The sequence below is a fragment of the Narcine bancroftii genome, chromosome 1 (genome assembly GCF_036971445.1).
Source record: "Narcine bancroftii isolate sNarBan1 chromosome 1, sNarBan1.hap1, whole genome shotgun sequence".
NCBI classification, from domain to species: Eukaryota; Metazoa; Chordata; class Chondrichthyes; order Torpediniformes; family Narcinidae; genus Narcine; species Narcine bancroftii.
Window position 1 is genome coordinate 334,506,814 of NC_091469.1, and position 21,528 is coordinate 334,528,341.

The window sequence follows — 21,528 nt, forward strand, 5'->3', positions numbered from 1 at the left end:
GATAAAGAAACAAAAAAAATCCCATTGTCAGTGTGTACAGTAAAACTTATGGAGACACGATAATACCACAGTGCTTGAATCTTTACAGAGGTCAACCGGCTAGCCAGTAGCAAGCATAACCCTATGTTGGCGCCAGGGAGGTATCTATATATTCTAAATAAGGCTGCCAGATATTTAGGAAGGTGTTATATCCCTTCCTGATTGTATGTGACCTTTTGAAGTGGGATACAACTATTCATATCTGACAATCACCTATCCGTGATGGGAGTCAGACTTCCACTTTGTATTTCCTGGTCACACAATTTCTGTGTATTTATTTTGAGCATTAGCGATCTACCAGCTGAAGGCTTCTTGGTCATGTCGGTGGTTTGGATGTGGAGCTCGGGTTACGGATAGTTGGAATGGCTGCAGAGGCTTCAGGAGTACTGGAGACGAATCCACGGACACTCGGTGATTCTGAAGGGACTCTGTTTTGTTTGTCTTTCTCTGACTGTAAGGGGCGCTTGGTAATTTCTGCCAATGGCAAATCTTTGTCTGCCTTATGGCAGACTAAAGGAAATTTTGGGTAATATGACACCTGTTTTATTACAGGACAATAAAACAATCTTGAAACTTCTCAATCTCTGCATTTAAAACCAGTGAAGTTTGGAAGTCCGGTCACTGATGCGTGAAATGTACCAGTTTGTATGCACCAAGCTCTCAAAAGTAGCAATGAGATAAATGAATAAATAACTTGCATTTAAAAATGAGTCAGTTGCACCAGGAAGAAAGTGTCTGTTTCTTCAAAATAGTGTTGAGGAATATTTCTTGTCCCCTCTTGAAAAGAAATGCAACTTCCTTTGTATTTTTAAAGAGAGACACTAGGCTGGACTCTGAAACAAAAAAATACCAGACTGCTGAAGGATACGGCTTAACCTGCTAATTCCTTCAGCAGTTTGTTTTTGCTTCTTGGTTTTAAGTCTCGAAAGAGAAACTTTGATGTTGATAATGCAGCATTTCCTCATCACTGCATAGAGGGGCTGGCCTAGATTTTCAACTCTTCTTGGAATAGCACCTGAACACACAATGAGGGAATGTTTCTAACTGGGTCAAGGCAGAACCTCTATTACATGCTTGCAATATCAAAAATTCCATTTGTAATGTTGCTTTTGTTCCTCTCCCTGCAGAAAACTGTACTGTCTCCTACATTGACACGACTTACCGACACTTCTAAATTTACCGGTTCCCACAAGGAAAGGTTTGATCAGAGCGGGAAAGGCCGTGGAAGAGCAGGCAGAGAGTACCTGGTTCATGACTCTGGCTATGTAGTGGGATACAAACATGCAGGAACTTACGACCAGAAAGTAAAAGGAACAAAACACAATTAATGATTCTTTCCAAACAAAGGCAACATCTCCACTGCAGATACTTCTACTTCCAAGGTGACCTTACCTGAAAGAATCAGAAATGGGAACCAAATCGTTGCTCTTTTCAACCTGTCTCCAGTTGGCCAAGAAAAATCTTCTCGCTTGTTTTAGACAATTTATAAAAGAAGCAAGTAATTTGTACCCGCGGCTGTAAACACAGAAAGCACTTCCTCTCACTACCTTTCTTGGATGGTTCTGAAAGCCTTTTTACCCCTTTAATGACTTTTGCTGAACAAACTAGATTTAACATTGAAAGCCATGAGTATTCCGTAAAGATGTCCAATTTTCTATTGGCGGCCTCCAGATAATGGAGCTGCAAGGGATTGGGTCATTTAATCTCGATGAATTCTTGCTGTTTCAGGTGGATTGCAGCCATTTCCTGTTGGCAACTGGAATTTCTGATCTTTGCACGCAATTGAAGTTGGTGGGAAATATTTTGATGCATTACGAAATGCCCATTGAAAGGTACTATATTTTTTTAAAAAAACAATGTAATGGAATAATCTGGTGATCAGAAAAAAACCCACTAAAAGAATAGAAAGATGGAAGACCAATAGAAGTTGTTGATCTCCAAGTATCAAGTGCAAAGGCTTATCTTTGGTTTGCTGAACAAGATTAATTTCAAAACTGGATGTTCGGAATGGAAAAGGAGATGTCATCACTGTCTTTGAATGAAGGGAAAATGTAGGATGGTGAATAGGTTATTGTTGAGAAGTCATGTGCAGTCATCATATTGTCGACAAGTATTTCCTTAATATTTTATGAATGTGTCCATATAACTATGTCACTGATGGAAATGAGATGGAACTCTTTCATCGCCATCCAAGAAATAGGCTTTGCCCCATGAAATCTTCAGGAAGATCTACTGTAATAAGAATTTCCACTGTTTTCTTCAAGCAGGATTGGAACCAATTCAGTAGGAAGTGCACTTGACCTCAGAGGAAATGAATGAAGAACTTTGAAGTTGGTAGCAATGAGTCCTAAGTTTAATTTAGTTGATTTTAAAATGAAGACAAGTCCAGAGTTGAGTGAAAGTAATCAGGGCGTCTGGTGGTGGATCCAGATGACTTTCAGACATGGTTTCAGGCACCTTTCACCTGTTTTTAAATATATCTGATAATCAGAGACATTAAGACAGAGGATTTATTTACACTCCTAACATGAAATCTCCAGATCGCAATACTATTCTCTTTGGAATAGGATGAGATTCAATACTTTTCACGATTCTCGGTCAGATATTGAAACGTTTGAGATGAAAAGTTGGAGACTTGTGCCTGCTGTATCTTTGCACATGGGAAAATATTCATACTCCTGGAAATTCTGGGAAAAATAAATCACCTTTCCAAACAACTAATATTCTATTGTGCAAGACCTGCAAGTTGCATGCAGGAAATATATTTTTCGTTTGCCCTCATCTTATTCAGTTCTTTGAATGGCATCAAGAATGTAAAACAAGAACCTAAGGATTCTGCCATCCATTGACCCAGAGATTTTCTCAGGAGGAGTAGAATTATTGTGTGTTTATTGGTTGTGGTTCTCACTGGCCTTGTATAGGATATATGGACACCTTTTACGTTTTTGGCACCCTGCTATATCATTTCATTCCACAATGTTTTGCTTCAGGGTAAGCTTGTATCCAATGCTAAGGAACTGCTCAGTAAATTGCACCTTTTGCATGCTTCTGAAGATTGATTCTGCACTTTATAGAACAGTCCTGCTGTTACTGAATTGAACAAAATCTTCAGCTGTGCCCACCCCTAATGAATATTTTGTTTCTGATGAATGCCCATTGCACAGGTTGAGCCCAGTTGGTAATGAGATGCCAAGTCTCATGTGCATACATTAATAGATATGAAAATGTTAAATTAGACTGTACTGAGGAAACAAGGCAGTAGTTAATATAATCCAAGTTGGTTAAAACTGAACAGCAAATCATTCCTTTTCATTGTGAACTGCTTGTGAGACAAATTGATGCATTGCAATTTTTTTTAGCAGCTGTAATGAATCAGTACACAAAATTTCACAGGAGTCAACTGTACATTCCAATACTGCTGTATGGGGACAACTCTTTGACTTATTCACTCTTGATATTTTAATATGCCAAAGAACGTTGTGCTTCATTTTGCAAGTCTTTAATTTTCAAAGTCTTATTCTTATTTGCACCAGGGCTCTTGCTTCAGGCCCAATTTTCACCCACTATTCCATTTGACGTTGAATCACTTTATTTGTAGGATGTCAGTCAGCAGGTCTCATGAGGGTACTTAATCAGTCTGTTGTTTGATACCAGTCAAATCTCTGGTGGTGAAAGAGCACTGACTGACCTGTAGTCTTAATAACTGGTGGGAAACTAATCACTGTGACAAGGACCATCAATTGATTGAGTAAATATCACTGCAATTGTTTAATGTAACTCAGAACATTCAGACTGCAAAGGGAAAAAGAATGAGATGCAGCACAAATAAACAGTTTCAGATTTATTTTGTTGCATTGGAAAATGCTTTAAATATTGTTCAGCAGTAAGTATTCAAATTCAGAATAAATACCTCAATGGATACATAAATAGACGTGCTATGCACCGCAACTGATCAACCTATCCAAACTGGGATAAACATCTCCTTATTGTTCTGGTAAGATGACTTACTAATTACTCCCTAAAAATACACTGGGCGGAATAATACTGACTGTGATTCAAACACTGGGTTTATACACACACCCTCCTACACAATCCCCGCCCCCTGTTGACACTAACCTCCCATGGATCAAAGAAAACCGTGTGGCTGCGGCTGGTCTGTGAGCAGCCGCTGGGCGTCTGGTGGTGGATCCAGATGACTTTCAGACATGGTTTCAGGCACCTTTCACCTGTTTTTAAATATATCTGATAATCAGAGACATTAAGAGTTTAGAGATAAATAATTAAAGAATACATTTATTTAAATACACATTTAATTGATAAATTAACTCAAAATATTAATTAAAATGAATTACCAAAAGCAAACTGCATCTTTTCCATGCAGGTGTGACTGAGCTCCACCTCTGGAGGTGAAGGTGCCCAGAAACTGTGGCAGGATTAATGCACCAGCTGTGTTGCACAAGAACGACAGTCAGGAATGCTCCAGTCCAATGCTGTCCTCTTGACAGCAGATAGACAAGGAGGATTCAGGCCAGTAGGGTTTTAGCCCAGTTGTTTTCAAAATTTTTCTTTCACCTTAAGCAATCCCTTACTAATGACAGAGTACCTATGGTATAGGGATACCTTAAAGTGGTTTGTGAATAGAAAAAGGTTGAGAACCACGGTTTTACCTTAACCATAAAATTACAGAGTCAAGGTTACATTGTGTAGAAACGGACCCTTTAGCCCAATTCACTCATGCCCACCAAAATGTCCCACCCACACCTGCCTGTGATAGGCCCATATCCCTCTAAACCCATCTTATCCATTCAATTTATTTTCTTAAACATTGCAATAGTACCTGCCTCAAGCAGCCCGTACCATGCACTCACCACCCAAAGTGTAAACAAAGAAAGTTAACCCTCAGGTTCCTGTTAAAACCCTCTCCCTCACTAATATCCTCTGGTTACTGATTCCTTCAGGACAAAAGACTTTGTGTTCACTTATCTATTCCTGTCATGATTTTGTTAACCTCAATGAGATCACTCCTCCTCCTCCTGCACACTCTAAGATATAATGCCCCAGCCTGCTCAACCTCTCCCCCACAACCCCCAAATCCTGGCAGTATAATTAGATAATTATGGGTGTGTGATTTATTACAGCATAATTTCTACTTCAGATAGAGGTGCTTGCTGTTACTGCAAAACTAACTAAATAGGGCACATGCAATGAGTTCAGATCACTGCTCTTAAGAATTTGGGACAGATTCTCTGACCTAATTTGTACTGTAAAGTCGCTGAGATTTAAGTTCCTGCTTTATTACAATTCCAAATACTAAAAATCATTTTTAATGGAAGAAGACATCATTAGGAGTCTTTTTAATGAATACAATGGTTGAAAGCATTTTTAATCAACATTATATTGATTTTTCACAAGATTGCAATAGAAAGATGCACTGTCTTAATTAAGGTCAAAGGGTTTGAAGCTATGCTTATTTTAAATAGTTCACTCCATAGATTTCCATTCTTTTTCTGCTTTGTCACTGCCATCTGTATCATGAGAAACTGCCACTTAAGTGCATTTGAAACTCAGACTAAATTTTGTAAGAAATAGAATAAAATTTCAGTTATAAAACTATGATATGGTGCTGAGTATTTTAATTTCATAAAGTATACTGAAGAATGAAATTTCAAAAGGGGTAACAGATTTGACAGCATGGGCGTACAAGACCCCTCCATTTCAGCAGGAAATTTTAAGACTTTTTTAGTGTATTTACAGGTAAGTTGACGAACAGGTTCCTCTTGTACTGGTGGCGGGGGCCGCCGTGGTCGGCCTTCTCAACGGGGGAAGTGAGCGGCAGCTCCGGAAAGCGCGGTCTTGCGCTACTGGCAGGGGCCTTTAACTTCGCATACAAGACCCGGGGGATATTTTTGAGCCGACATTTGGGGGAAAAAAGTGGGTTTTGTATGCTGCCAAATAGGGTAATTTTTACCTCTGTCTATAAAATGTACATAATATTTTTGGTGTTTCTATAACATGGCTAAAACATGGATATTTATTCGGACTTCTTGTGAAAGGCTCTTTTTTTTTATTTCACAGATGATTTTAGATTTTTAATTTTTTAAAATGTATTTTTAGAGGTAACGGGCTCTTCTAGCCCATGCGCATGTGCTGCCCCAAGTACACCAATCAACCTATGTTTTTGGAGAGTGGTAGGAAACCAGGAGGACATACAGATTCCTTACCATCAGCACCAGATTCACACCTGAGCTGCTAGAGCTTGCAATAGCGTTGCCCTCACTGTGAGCTTAAAACCATTTAAAGTTGCTAGTTATGGATGACTGAATCTGTTAGTTCTGAGAACAAGTAAATTTCTTGTTCTGTGAAAATTGGTTGTTTATTTCAATATAAAGGTAACAATGAATTTGATGCAGGCTTAATTTATTCAATTTGTTGTAAATTAAGCAACAATCTAATAACTGCATGTTCTTAATCTGCAACACCTGCCTATTGACCCTCAGCACTGGGCCTCATTCAACTACAGGGAGAGGTTGGCCAATGAGAGAAGGTAAGTGCAGCGTTCTTGCTGTTCGCTTTAAATATCTTCAGAATGGTTTGAAATGTGTTTTGTTCATCTTTTCATATTTTTTTGGCAACTCTCCATAGTGGTTGAATATTTGTGAAGAGATTAATTTTACCCCCTCCATAAATCTTCGTCCGCGAAGCCAAGCCAAAGAAAAAAGAATTTACAGTGAGAACTTTGACAGTTGGTATGTATGAAATGGGAGTCCTGCTGGCTGTCAAAGCTATCCTGTGCATATAGTGGTCAGCTGCTAGTGCTGAGGTGGTACATTAGCTGCACTCAGTTGTGTGCCAGGATCCTGGCAGATGACTGCAGCTAGCCAGCAAGTCCAGGGCAATGAATGGCTGCACCTTGAGTCCATCAGTAAACAAGATGGTGCTCATAATGTGGAACACTGGGTGGGGTGGGAGAAGCAAGGAAAGGTAGAGTGGCGAGGAGAGAAAATGAGGTAAGTACAGATGGACAAAGAATTATTGTAAAATAATTAAATGTGGAGTTCAAAAAACCATTCTATTTCAATAAATTGTGAAAGTGAACCTTCAAATCAACAAGTTTCTCATCAGAAAATTTCTAAACTTCAACTTGTTATCTTCAGTAGGTTTGATTCCAAATTTTAAAGGTTGACAAGGTCAATTTAAAATGAATTAAACACTCGAGAGGGAAAATATTGTTTCAAAACAATGTTTAATTTAGGTTTTAAAAATCAAAATATAATCATATCAAACATGTAAATGAATATATGTACAAATATAAATTTTTGCATTTTTCTAGTTTTCCCATAAAATAGAAGCAATCTGCTGAACAGTTCAGAGAGACTTGTACACTTGTGTACAGTTGACTGAATTGATTTCCAAAAGATTTATTAAGAATATATTGTGCAGCATTCAAAAGTCAGTGCAATGAAACTCTGTTTTCAGTGCATGTGGCTAAACTGCATTAATGACGTAAAGCACTGGTGTTTTGGGACTTGATGCAGATTAATAAGGGATTATCGAGTGATTTGGTCCTGTGCCCTTCGCCAGAGGTGGAGCTGATTTCCCAAGATGTTGCTTCATTTTGGAGAATGATGAGAAAGAGAAATGGAAGCAAGACAAGATTGACTGAAGTCGACTATGTTGCATCAAGTTCAATTTTACTGTCAGAGTACATATGTGACATCACATATAACCCTGAGATCCTTTTTCTGCAGGCCTGCAGAGAAGGAGAAACAGTGAAATAAAACAGAAAATATTTGGGGAATAAAGAAGGTTTTTGGAACTTGATCTTTAGAGATTCTGTTTAAGAGAACAAAAATAATCCTTAATGAGAGTTGTATCTTTAATGTATGACATTCCAAAAGTCACTGGATATGAAGATGTCAGGCAGGAATCTACAGACTAAAGTTAAAAAAAATCTATGCAGTTCACTAAAATACCTAAACTTCTTGCAGCCATGCCCTCACCCATTAAGTAATAAGAAATGTGGCAATCTTGTCTTCAATCATTATTTGAATATTTTTCTTTGGGTTCCTGTCTGGCACTGCTTTAAACCTACACTTTATTTTGTAATTTTGTGTAGCTCAGGGAAGACATTATATTTAATAGCTCTCCAAGGTAAAACCATGTTAAAACTGCTGTATAAATGCAAGTTGCAGTTTTGACATGAGCAAGGTGGACAGAGGTGACTTTAATAGCTGCTTATGTGGGAGAATAACAACAAAATGGTCTGATTGGATTGAGTGGCCCCTTTTAATCATTACAACATTAAGATGAACATGAAAGGCAAAACAATTTGGATATTTTGGCACAATAAAAATTGACGTACACACCAGAAGTTTTCTTGTCATTATCTTTTCCATTCTTGGAAAATGTGGAATTCTGAAAATTGAAGAGCCACATAACAATGGTCTGTACATTCATGGGAAAATGGGTAGATTATTGGTCCTATACTTTGTTCTGCAGATAATATTCCTCCCCACTCATGGGTACAGATGATGTGTTCAGTTTTCATTTGAAAATTAAGAGTATCAGAAATTAGAATATTTGAGGGTTAGCTACAAGAAGGTTATGAGTTAGCCATAGCCTCTTGTGGTATGTTAAATAACAGGACAGTTCATGTAGAAATATGGTCTGCAGGAGCTGGAAAAGAATGGAGAGGGAGAGAGTAATTTGCTTTCTATTTGTAGCGGTCCAGTGTTGAATTTCTGATTGGCTGCAGCAGAGGGTTGGAACCAGAGGGTGTGCCATCAGCCGAAGATGGCAAAAAGAATAAGGAAGGCAAGAAAGGTTCTGAGGGAAGCAACCACTTAATTATAACAGGTAACTTTTAACTTCTCCCCTTTCCTTGGAATATCGTCACATAACTGCAGGAGCCATTTTTATATGGTTAAGAACATGTAAAACCCCTGATATCTGGCACTTAAGGGGATTAGTTGAGATTGTGTGATTGGCAAGCTAACTGCTCAGGGGTGCCAATTTTAAACTTTCATATTTTTACCTATTTATTTTAAACTTTTTTTGCCAGTTGGTTTAGGCTGCTGGCTGCATAAATTCCAGATAATGGTTATTTAATAGTACATGCATGAATTTTACATCAATTTCTGCCAACCTTCAATCAAATGAACTAACATAAAGACCACTATATTCACTGTATCTAAAAAATGCTGTGAAATTAAACCAAAAACAATATCTTGTGCTTCAAGATTTCCCGGTAAAAGTGTTTACTGAGCATCGTCCTTCAATAATAGCAAATTTTCAATTATTTTAAAAGGGTTAGCAGCTTTTGTAAAAGTAACAGAATTCCAAACAAATGTTTTACATTACTAATACAATACTCTGGAATGAAATGTGCATGGTACACAGAATTAATGTAACAATGCTGAATGAACCAAATATAGGCAAAGCTATTTCAATCTATTTGCGTGCCAGTAAAACATTGGAAGTGAAAGATTTAGAATATACATAAGGAAGCATGTTCTAAGCAATCAAAATATAACATGACTGGTTTAAGGAGGTCTGCAATGGAATTAATGAATGATTCCAGCTAGTCCCTTTCCAATATCCTTTCCTTCTGGCACTCGTCTTTCCCGGTTTTGCACAATGCAACTGAATCTCTCTTCACTTCCAACTCTAATGGTGCATATGCAGTGTGCATAAAAAAATAAAAATTCTTGAGTGACTTTTGGTTCTGTTGCTACTCTCTTCATTCTGTGTCTCTCTGTACTTTATTCTTTCAGCTTCAGCAAGTTTTTCTCTTGCTATACCTAATTATTTGAAATATCAGATTCTTCGTACCAAATCTACACCCATAACTACAGGTCCTCTTCCCTGGAATCATTTTGAATCAACTTTTTCCTGCACTCTATTCAACAACATTCCTGCAGTACGATGTCTCTGTTTATTAAGTACAGGATCTGTATGCTTTTATTAAACTACATATACTGCCCTGACACTTTTAACAAATTATGCATATAAATCCCCAAGTCTTTCTTCTTGTGCTGTTTTTAGAAAGGTTTATTTATATTGTCTCCTCACATTTCTTCAACCTAAACATAATTCTTCACATATTTTAGCAAAGCTGCATCTCTCATGACTGCCAATTTTACTAGATTGTCTTCCTGTCTCTGAAGCCAATCATAGTTTGGAAATTGTTCCTGTGCACCATTATAGAAGTGGTCCAAGTATTACACCCTGGGAAACTACACTCTACATTTCACTCCAGTCCCAAAAAGTCTCGGCACTATTTTCTGTTACCTCACCAACCTTCTCTCCATGTTGCTAGAACCACTGTGTTTCCATGAACTTAACTCTTGGTGGCATCCTAAAATACCTTTTGAAATATATAAACCACATTTATCTCACTGCCCCTCAATTAAAAAAAAAAGTTGTAGCACAAACTTATTTAGAAACAATTCACTTTGAACAACTGGATGCTGAGTTTTTAAATTAATGCACATGTATCCAAGTAACTTATACTTCCCCTGCGTATAGTTTCTATACCTTTCCCTACCATTATGATTAAGTTCAGTTGTCTGGAGTTACTGGATTTATCCCTCTACTTTTAGTTCGAATAAGGGTACAACATTTGCAATTTTCCAGTCTCTAGGCACAACTGAATCTGTTACAGTACGTGATTATATCTGGTGTCTCTGCAATGTTGTTATCTCCTTCAGCAACCTATCTAGATACAAAGTGATTTATCCATCTTAAGTGCAGTTTGCTTTTTTAGAAATTCCTCTTTATCATTTTGGCCTATTCAGAGCCTCTGCAACATTCTCCTCCACTGTCACTCTTACAGACTGATGTCATGCCCATTTAGTCCCTTGGTTGGGGACACAGAGCCAAGTAAAGGGAAAACTGCAAAAAGTGATAAATCACAAAGCTTGTTGATTCAGTGAATATTGTTAAATTTCCATCTTTGGTATGTACTCTGGATGCTGTTAACACATCTGGCTATCTGTTATTAAATTTGTATTGCTGTAAGGGAAAGTACGTTTAGTACACAGTGAGATCACACATGCTTCTTGTAATTTGCTTCCTCGAGACCATTTCACAGAGCTTTTGCAGGATTCCTTCAGCGTCTACGATTTTCTATCTCTCTGCCTGAGGACATGTAGTCAGTCATAGTCACATTGCGGTTTGGCTTCTCCATGGTTTTTTTGAGCTGAATGTAGCTCCAATGCAGCTGGTCAACCTCTGCCTTGTGTCGGGCTCGTGTTTCATTCAGCTCCCTCAGTAAGTGATCGTTTGTGCAGACCAGTGCCCTGAAATTATGACAGCAATTATAATTAGTCTCTTAGGATAATGTAAACTGCATCTTTATAATGGTTATCAATATTTTTATTTTGTTTACAAGTAAGGATAAGATATAGAATGTGATGTATATATTTAAACATGCATACATTGAATTCAATTCTAGTTATATCTCAGACTAAAAACTTAGCTGCACAAGAGTAAAACAAGGAATAGTAGAGTACCATTTCACACTAATATTTACAGTGTGACAATATTATGCCTGGTTGCTTAGAGACAGACAAATAATAATGGCTGTTTATAATCCTGTTTAACCCACATCTACGCAATCCTGCTACCAGCAAATTCCTAGCAATGTAAAGATATGAAAAATGCTCCCCAGTCCCCAACTTGTTCCTTACATAACAAGATGCAGCCATTCATTTTGAGCGAATCTACTGAACCTCATTTCTGTCCTTTCTGATTTATTGTCTGAGGCAAGCCTTCACAATTTATTCAGTATAATTTACACATTTAATCTTCAGTAATAATACAGAAGTTAGTAAATTAACTTTGAGTGCAATGTATGTATTTTAGACAAATATTCTTCAGGACAAGCAGTTTCTTTCTGCAACAATTTCAAAGCTTTGTGGATCCACCCATTCATTTGTTTCTCCTCCTTTAGTAGGCTTTTTGTCTATTTTCATTCTTTCCCCTTATACATTTTTAGCATCTTTTTTTAAAACTGAGGTACTCAGATTCTATTTCTACTCTGAGTATCATTGCTTGAGGAAAGTGTTGAGATCTCCACAGAGATTTTAAAAAAAGAGTTGGAAATCAGACTCAGTTGGGACAAGAAGTAGGTAAAATACATCTTGAATACCCATTGTTTCACAGGTTGTGACTTGGGCTTGAAAAAATATTAGCCATTACAGAAAGACTTTAATGTTGTGGTTGATTTACTTCTTTGAATGCCAATTGTTTGTTACCTGCTTTAACTGGATTGCTGCTATCCTGGATAATTTAACCAAGACATGCCAAAAGAACAAAACCAGCCTAATAGATAATGGAAGTAAAACTCAATGCTGGAAAAGCTCAGCGGGTCAAACAGTTTACTTTATATTGCAAAAATAAAGATGCATAACCAAGGTGTTTTTTTCTCTCATTCCTGATGAAGAGCTCAAGCCCGCTACGTTGGTTATGTATCGTTATCTTTGCTATATAAAGTTCACAGTTTGATCTGCTGAGTTTCTCCTGTGTCGTGTTTTTACTAATGAATAATGATCAGCTTGCTGTGAATGCATCTTGGGACCCAATTTTGTGCTGAAAGGAGAGAAGGATAGGTCAAGAAAGAAGCCAGATGTGTAGTGGGCTAGGTAAGGATTGAGAGCATTTTTGTGCCTTGTTACATGAGATGATGTTGTGATTTTCTTTAAGAACAGAAGAAATAGCAGTAGGATACCCACTCTTTTGAGTCTGTGGCACCATTCGTCAGTTTCATGGCTGATGTTTTACCATGGTGCCATTTAATCTTTATTCCTTTAGTATTCTAGAAATCCAGTGGTCTCTATTTTGAATGAATTCAATGACTGTGGCTCATCCATCCTCTGGAGTGTAGAATTTCAAGGGGTTAACACTCTGGGTGGAGAAATGCCTATTCACTTCTGACATTACTGACATGCCCACTATTGGAAGAAGATAATCAGAGCATCTGCTGTCTCTAAAGTCACTCTTTCAAAACTCTGGGATATAGATCAGTTGGAACACCCGTGGGATTCACCACCTTTCAAGCTCATCCAGTGGACATGACTATCTCCTGAAACACAGCATCCAGATAATTCTGGCCCTTCCCAATGTGATGCAGTGTTTGCTTAGATTTCATGTCACCAGCTTTTGGCCTGAGTTCCTCGAGCAACCTACACTTGCTGCAGATGGGCTTTGCCGTTCCCCAGGGAGCTCCCCAGGAAGGGCCAAAACGTGGTATTGGTCTTGGTGTGGGTTCTCATCTTTTTTTTTCTTTGATAGTTAACACTTTTCTCTCATTTAGAAAATTCAGAGAAATCCAATGTCCAATAAAGACAAGGGCAGGCACTTGTTTTCCTTCACTGGAGGTCAAAAGTGTTATCAGATGGATTTGTAACAGCAGTGTGGTACAAAGGTGAGTTTCACAAAGACAACATTTTTAAAAATCCCAGATTGATTTTATCACTTGAATTTAAATTTCTCCTCTGTCACTTCAGTGATTAATGGTTTAGAAGTCTGGCTGCAAATGTTGTAACTTGGCTATTACAGTATGGCATCTTGACATGTCGATGCACTGCTGGTCTGAATCACTGCAAGTGGTCAAGATTTACCATCTGCAGGCAGTGCTGGGGCAGTGATGATCATTATCAGTGAGTTTCTCGCAACAGGAATGAAAAAGTAGCAAGGATTTAAAAGAACAAATCTTGTTGCCAGTGTGTTTCTTTTAGCAGGATGGTGAAAAAGAATAAGCCTTGTTGATCAGCTTAATTGGTGCATTAGACAGCAATTTCCATTAAAATTGAGCAGTATTAGGCTCTTTCAGGGTAATTTGCCCTGTTAGTGCCTCAGTTACATAGCAGTTAGAAAGGGTCCAACGGAGTCCCTGACATATTTATGAGGTAGTCAGGGAACCTAGTCAAACTTACTGAGGTCGCGTCCACAGGAAAATGGTCGACCCATTTATTCCGGTGACATCAGTGCTTGCGTGCATGCATCACCAGGCAGCCACCATCTGAATATCTGGCAGTACTTCCAGTGGGTATGTGTCATGTCATTGCGGGGGTGGGATTTGATGGTCAATTCCCCCAGTAGGGCTACCCAGGTTCTGCAATTTTAAAGGGGCTATGGTAGCAGTGGCCCAGTGCAAGCATAGGACTTCAGGGCTTTAGCAAGAGGTTTGGTAACCCATTAAACCTTCCTCCTCTAAACTATTCAGACAGACTAATTGCTTTGTGGATTTATAGTTGAGAACTTAAATGAAGTTACTGACAAAGTAGTAATTAAATAAAACATCACCAAATTATAACAAATGAAATAAGGAGGGGTGTAGGATCAGGTGACATGCTGTAGTTGCATGAAGTGGGAGCTGGTGGGCCCTTTTGTGGTACGTGGTGGCCACAGCTGCAGAAAGCGTTGGTTGCTTGAGGAACTTGGGCTCAATGTTGATAAGCTGCAAGCACTGCAGAGGAAAGAACTACCTGGACACTGTTTCAGGAGGCAGTCAGAAATTTGGGAGTTAGGGGGCAGAAGTTGCTATTACTAGAGAATATTTTGGGAAGCTGAAGGTGGATGAGTCACCTGGACTGGATGAATTACACCCCAGGGCTCTGAAAGAGGTAACCAGAAAGATTGTGAATGCATTAGTAGTAATCTTTCAGGAATCAATGAAGTCAGGAATGGTTCCAGAGGACTAGAAAATTTCTGGTTAGATGAATTTCGGTGGTTGGTTATAATCAGTCCATTATTAAAGATCTGGTTCGGGATATGTAGACATGAAATAGACAGTCAGCATGGTTTCCTTCGAGGGAAATATTGTCTGATAAAGCTGTTGGGATTTGTTGAGGAAATAACAGGCATTATGGACAAAGGAGAGTCAGTGGATGTTGTTTACTTGGATTTTCAGAAGGTGTTTGACAAGGTGTCGCACATGAAGTTGCTAAATAAGGTAGGAGCCCATAGTACTGGCAAGGATAGAAGATTGGTTGACTGGTAGAAGGAAAAGAGTAGGAATATAGGAGGCCTTTTGTGATTTGTACCCAGTGATTCACAGGGGTTGGTGTTGGGCCTGTTACTTTTCCTGCTGTATGTTAATCCTTCTAGATCAGTGGTTTTCAAACTGACCCCCTAAATTCACATTCCACCTTAAGCAATCCCTATGCCATAAGTCCACTATGGTTAGTAAGGGATTGCTTAAAGTGGTATGTGAGTGGGAAGGGAAGGATGAGCATCGCTACTCTAAACCCAATTGATATTGAAATATTTTGCTTGAGAAAAATTGTCATTGGCCCATTTCCTTTGGAGTTATGAAACCGAGCACATAACGAGTCAATTAGGGATGATTAAAACAGTGGTTTTCAGCCTTTTTCTTTCCACCCACATACCACCTTAAGCAATCCCTTACTAATCACAGAGCACCTATGACAAAGGGATTGTTTAAAACAGTATGTTAGCTCAGGGGGGCAGTTTGAAAACCACTGATCTAGATGGTGGAATTGATTGCTTTGTGGATGATACAAGGATAGGTGGCTGGGTGGGTAGTGTTGAGGAAGTAGGATGTCTACAGAAGAACTTGGATAAATTAAGAGAATGAGCAATGAAGTAGCAGAAGAAATACAGGACAAAGAAGTGTATGATCCTGTATTTCAGTAGAAGGAATAAAGATGTACACTACTTTCTAAACAGATAAAATTTAGAAAGCAGAGGTCTGAAGGAACTTGGGAGACCGTGCAGGGTTCCCTAAAGGTTAACTTGCAGGTTGAGTCAGTAGTAAGGAAGGCAAATTCATTGTTAGCATTCATCTCAAAAGGTCCAAAATATAAATGCAAGGATGTAAGCCTGAGGTTGTGCAAGGCATTGACCAGATCAAATTTGGAGTGTTGTGAACATTTTTGGGCTCCATATCTTGGGAAAGATGTGCTGGCATTAGAGAGGAGTTTATGAGAATGATCCTGGTGATGAGAGAGTTAAGGTTTGGCTCTGGATCTGTACTCACTGGAGTTTAAAGCCAACTGAATATTAAAAGGTGTGGAGAGGATGTTTCCAGTAGTGGGAGAGTCAAGAATCAGACGGCACAGCCTCAGAATAAAGGGATTTCCCTTTAGAACAGAGCTGGGAGAATTTCTTTTAGCCAGAGGATGGTGAATCTGTGGAGAACATCACTAGGTATATTTAATGTGGAGGTTGATTGGTTCGTAATTAGTTGGAGGTTACAGGGAGAATTTGCATGTGTAAGGCCTGCATCCCACTACTTCTTTCCTATCCAAATATCATAACATGTACAGGTACACTATCCTTTATCCAGACATCTAAAATCCAAAAAGCTCCAAAATCCGGCAAATGGGGAGAGAGATGGCAGAGCGAGTCGGGGGGAGGGGGAGTGACCGGCAGCGCGAGTCGGGCGGGGGAGTGGTAGTGTGACTGGAAGCGGGTGAGGGTGGGTTTAAATCTGGCTTTCCGAAATCCGGAACACACTCTCGCCCAAGGGTTCCGGATAAAGGATTGTTATCTTTAGTAGTATCTGGCAGCTCATTCCGAATAGTCACCACCCTCTGCAGAAAATCTTATTTCTCAGAACCCCTTTAAACTTCTCCCTTTTCACCTTACCCCTATCAGGGAGTTGTTGACACACTCTAAGGTCCCTCTCTACATCAATATTCCTCAGGATCTTGCTATTTACCATGAATTTTCCTCTTTCACTAGGGCAGTACGGTTAGCACAATGTCTTTACAGCACCAGTGATCGGGACTGGGGTTCAAATCCTGCACTCTGTAAGGAGTTTGTATGTTCTCCCCATGTCCACTTGGGTTTTCCCTGGGGGCTCCAGTTTCAACCACCATTCGAAAAGTACCGGGGGTGTTAAGTTAATTGGATGGAACAGCCTTTTGGAAAGAAATGGCCTGTGTGTCTAAATGTAATTTAAATTTAATTGCACCTCTCAAAATGTATCAACAAAAGCTATCTGCTATTTCTCTGCCCAAATTTCCAATTGATCTATAGCCTGTTTCTGATACACAACTCCATCAGTGTTCATGTTGCCTGCAAACTGACTGATCAGACCTAATTTTCAATTGAATTATTTATTTTTAAATATATTATTAAGCAAACAGATCTCAGCAATGATCCTTGTGGCCATCTCCAGCCAAATAAACACCCCATCCACTGCTACCTTCTGTTTCCTTTTACCAGCCAATTTTGTTTTCAACTGCTATTTATTATTTCCTTCACAGATCGCATGATCTGCAGGCAACAGCAAATTGCTCAAAGCATGAAGAGGGAGTTAAACAGGAAAGTCTGCAGACGCTGTGATTGTAATGCAATACACAAAAGTGCTGGAGAAACTCAGCAGGCCATGCCGCATCCAAAGGAAGTAAAGGGTTACCAACTTTCTGGACTTGAGACCTTCATCGAGGTATGAGCAAAAAGCAGGCAGACATTAAACCCCTCCCCCAAATCTTTCTCTCTCTCCCTATTTCTCTGAGCAGGACACCAGAAGATGGGAAGATCATGCACCATCTGAGAAGCAGAGGAGACGACCTGTGGGGACGGTGACCACCATGGCGGACCAGTGAGGGGGCTCTATGGCTGAGGGACCAGTGCATACAGGGGCTGCTGGAGACTGGTTCAAAGTGGCCGGAGGGGTAGTAGGTATCGGAACCGGGATCCAAGGAGGTGCTGAGGGCACCAAAGGGTCCCTGTCCCTGTTGGAGGTTCTGATCTGGAGCTCAGGTTGCCAGTGGTTTGGACTGGACTCTGTGCCTGGAGGTGAATCTACAGACGCTCAGTGATTCTGGGGAACTCTCTTTTGCTTCTCTTTCTCTCTGACTGTAAGAAATGTAAGAGGTGCCTAGGCAATTTCTGCCAGTGGCAAATCTGCCTTGCAGCAGGGGAGAATTTCATGTAATAGGACACTGTTTTATTACTGTGACAATAAATTGAATCTTGTCTCCTTTACTCGAGCTCCCCACCCGTCCTTTTCCTCTCCATCTCTCCATTCAAAGAGCTACCCCCTCCTCCTCTTACCTCAACTTTTTTTCTCTTCTACCTTTCTGTCTATATCCACCAATTACCTGTTAGCCTGCACTCCTTCCTCTCCTCCCTCCACCCTTTTTTATTCAGACACCTGCCTGCTTTTTGCTCACACCTTGATGAAAGGCTCAGGCCCAAAGCGTTGGTCACCCTTTACTTCTGGAGATGCTGCATGACCTGCTGAGTTTCTGCAGCAGTTTTGTGCATGGCACATGAAAAGGGAGACCCTCTCTCTGGGAAGCCAACAACATGACCAGATTGGGAACATTGCAATGCACTTTTAAAGAGCAGTCAACCTGTAAAGAAATTTCCCCAGGGATCTGATAGAATTTCAGCCTACTACAGCAATGTGCAATTGTCATTCACTTTCAGTAAAACTGTGCATAGGATTCATAAATAACTACAGTTAAGCACTCATGCAAGGATCTACCTCCCACTTTCCACTCAATTGTTGTTACCTGTGGCTTTCTTGGAGTTTATCAGTCAGTTCTTGGATTTTGAGGTAACATTGGGCCTGGTGTTTCAGATTTTCAATCTCGCAACACAGCTGCTGGTTGTGTTTCTGCAGTTCTAAATATACATAAGGAAAAATGATGCAAGCTGATGGCACACGAGAGGAGGATGATTGCAGCAATGGTACTGTTAAAAATTCAAATTTTAATTTTACTTAGGAAAGGCTGATCACTATTGCTGTGGAAAAGAACTAAAGCAGTTATTTTGTAAATTTAGACATACCGCACGGCCATTTCAGCCCTCAACTTACTCCCAATTAACGTACATCCCCGGTTCGTTTTGAATGGTGAGATGAAATTGGAGCCCCCCAGGGAAAACCTATGCAGACAGCACGGGATTTGAACCTCCGTCCCAATAGCTGGCGCTGGAAAAGCATTGAGCTAACCACTACATTAACTATGCTGCCCCAGTTACTTTGTGCATAGTCAAGTCTTATGTATAGACATGAGAAAAATGACAAAATTATGCTACTCTGACAACATTGGCTGAAAGAAATATTTACTTGGAAGCAACAAGATTGCCTTCATATAAATAATCGAAGGCATTCAGCCTTTGGGGAAAAAGAATGGTGCAGCACCACTAATGTGAGATCAGTGTCAAGGCGAGAAATGATCTTGGCATATCAGAAGGCCACAAGGAGTAATAGAATAAATTTGAGTCAAGGTTAAAAATAGCAAAATGCAGAAAACATAGGTTTAAATTACTTAAAGACCACAAAATACCAACTGTATTCCCACCCCATTGATGCTATGGCTGAGAAGGCATCGATGCCCAAGAAGATCAGAACTGCATGCAATTCTCTAGGCGAGTCAGAAAAGTGACTCATCCCTCTGTCTCCTTTACTCTAGCACCCAACCCCCATCCTTTCCCTCTCCATTAGGAACCTCCTCTTAAATTCAATCCTTCTAGCAATGAAAGGCCAGCATTTCATTTACTTCCTTGATTACCTGTTCACCAAACTTGCAATTCATGCACAAGCACTCCCAAATCCTCTGCAGAACAGCATGCTGACTTGGAAACCTAAGTTCAGTAGTCCCCAATACCTCTTAATTTTTAACACTGTGCATAGGAGCAGGATCCGGCCATCATGCCTGTTTCGTCATTCAAAAGATCATGACTAATCTGGTTGTAGACACAATCCACCTACCTGCCTTTTCTCCATAACCCTGAATTCCCCTGTCATCCAAAAATCTAATTCTGCTTTAAATATATTATTGCATTACTAATTCCTTGGGCAAAAATTCCACAGATTCAGCATTCTCTGGGAAAAGTAGCTGCACCTCATCTCCATCTGACATCTACTCTCCCAAATCTTGTGGCTATGTCCCAAGTACGAGTCTCAACTTCAAGTGGAAACAAACGTCTTGCTTCCTTCTTGTCTATCCCTTTCACAATTTTATGTATTTCTATAATATACCCATTTACTCTTCTAAACTTCAGCTAGTCCCAGTCAACTCTATCTCTCCTCGTTGGCTAACCCCTGCATTTATGAAATCAACCCGGTAAATCACCTCTACACCAACTCTAAAGCCAGTATATTTTCACCAGCGAGAAGATCAGAACTGCATGCAATTCTCTAGGCGAGTCAGAAAAGTGACTCATCCCTCTGTCTCCTTTACTCTAGCTCCCCACCCCTATCCTTTTCCTCTCCATTAGGAACCTCCTCTTAAATTCAATCCTTCTAGCAATGAAAGGCCAGCATTTCATTTACTTCCTTGATTACCTGTTCACCAAACTTGCAATTCATGCACAAGCACTCCCAAATCCTCTGCAGAACAGCATGCTGCAATCTTTTACCATTTAAGTAAGAATCTGACTTCCTATTTTTCCTTCCAAAGTGGATGTCCTCACATTTACCATAATTGTATATCATCTGCCAAACCCTTGCTAACTCACTTAATCTATCTGCAAACTTCCCATCTTCTGCACAATTTGCTTTTCCACTCTGTTCAGTGTCATCAGCAAACTTTGATCTGGTAGAGAGAGAGAGACACCCAGGAGCACAATTTCCTGAAGGTGGTGACTTGGGTGAGCAGGGCGGTCAAGGCGGCATATGGCATGCTTATCTTCAATGATCCACGCTTTAAGTACAAATATTGGGACATCATGATACAAGGTATTGGTGAGAGCACGCATGAAATACTGTGTGCACTCAACTGTAGAAAGAATGCCATTTGTTTGGAAAGGGTGCAGAGATTCACCAGGATGTTACTGAGACTTGAGGGCTTGAGTTTTGAGGAGAAGGTGGGTCAGTATTTCCTGGAGCAAGGAATCTGAGGGTGATTGTGTGGAGGTTTATAAAACCATGAAGGGGAAGGGTAAAGTGAATGCTCATAGTTTCCCCCCACCCCCACCCCAGGGTAGATGATTCAAGAACAAGTTGGCATCAGTTTAAAATGAGGGGAAACTTTTTCATTCAGTCTATATCTGAAAATGCAGGCAAATAAGACTAGCTGGGCTGAAGGGATAATTGTGTGGTGCATGGATCTATGAGGGCAAACCATTTAATACCTAATTTAATATTAATCTCAAAGCTCTACCTCCAAATCACAGCAATGTTGAACATCACATCCAGCAGATGGAGCCACCAACACTAAACATTTGGATAAGTAAAGGACCTGGAATGGATTTTTATCCATTACTTTTTTTAATTCACAGAGCAATTTTATTGACTTGAGAGAAGATAAAATGTATCCAGGTGAGAAAGTGTAATATTATAAATGACTTCTCTGTTCAAAATTATAAAATGTAGCAAGATGAGATCTTTTAAAACTTTTGATAAGAAGTAACTAACTGATCTCAACAAACATTAATAAATTAACAGTACTGGACAAATGACCTTTCCACCCTTTTATCATGAGATGAATGTTTATTTACTGCATAGTTTGTAAACTGGTTAGTTTATTTATAATAAAACAAGCTTTTCTTTTTAAAGTGCAC

General features: G+C 39.6%; 2 protein-coding genes across 4 annotated transcripts in view; one reads left to right on the plus strand and one right to left on the minus strand.

The window, feature by feature from the left end:
* The window catches only part of LOC138748721 (tubulin polymerization-promoting protein-like), a 51,585-nt gene extending 45,933 nt beyond the window's left edge, over positions 1-5,652 (plus strand). For both annotated transcript variants that reach the window (XM_069909375.1, XM_069909384.1), the window contains one exon: positions 1,167-5,652. In XM_069909375.1, coding sequence (XP_069765476.1) covers positions 1,167-1,367 — 201 coding nt within the window. In that variant the 3' untranslated portion in view covers positions 1,368-5,652. The remainder of the gene's footprint in view (positions 1-1,166) is intronic.
* A 1,611-nt stretch (positions 5,653-7,263) lies between these two features.
* Positions 7,264-21,528, minus strand: part of LOC138748729 (centrosomal protein of 72 kDa-like) — a 254,596-nt gene continuing 240,331 nt past the window's right edge. The window contains exons 13-14 of one of the 2 annotated variants that reach the window (XM_069909398.1): positions 18,534-18,645; positions 7,264-11,339 (exon numbers count right to left, since the gene is read on the minus strand). In XM_069909398.1, the coding sequence (XP_069765499.1) occupies positions 11,150-11,339; positions 18,534-18,645 (302 nt within the window). In that variant the 3' untranslated portion in view covers positions 7,264-11,149. The remainder of the gene's footprint in view (positions 11,340-18,533; positions 18,646-21,528) is intronic. The other variant, XM_069909405.1, reaches the window with a different exon arrangement.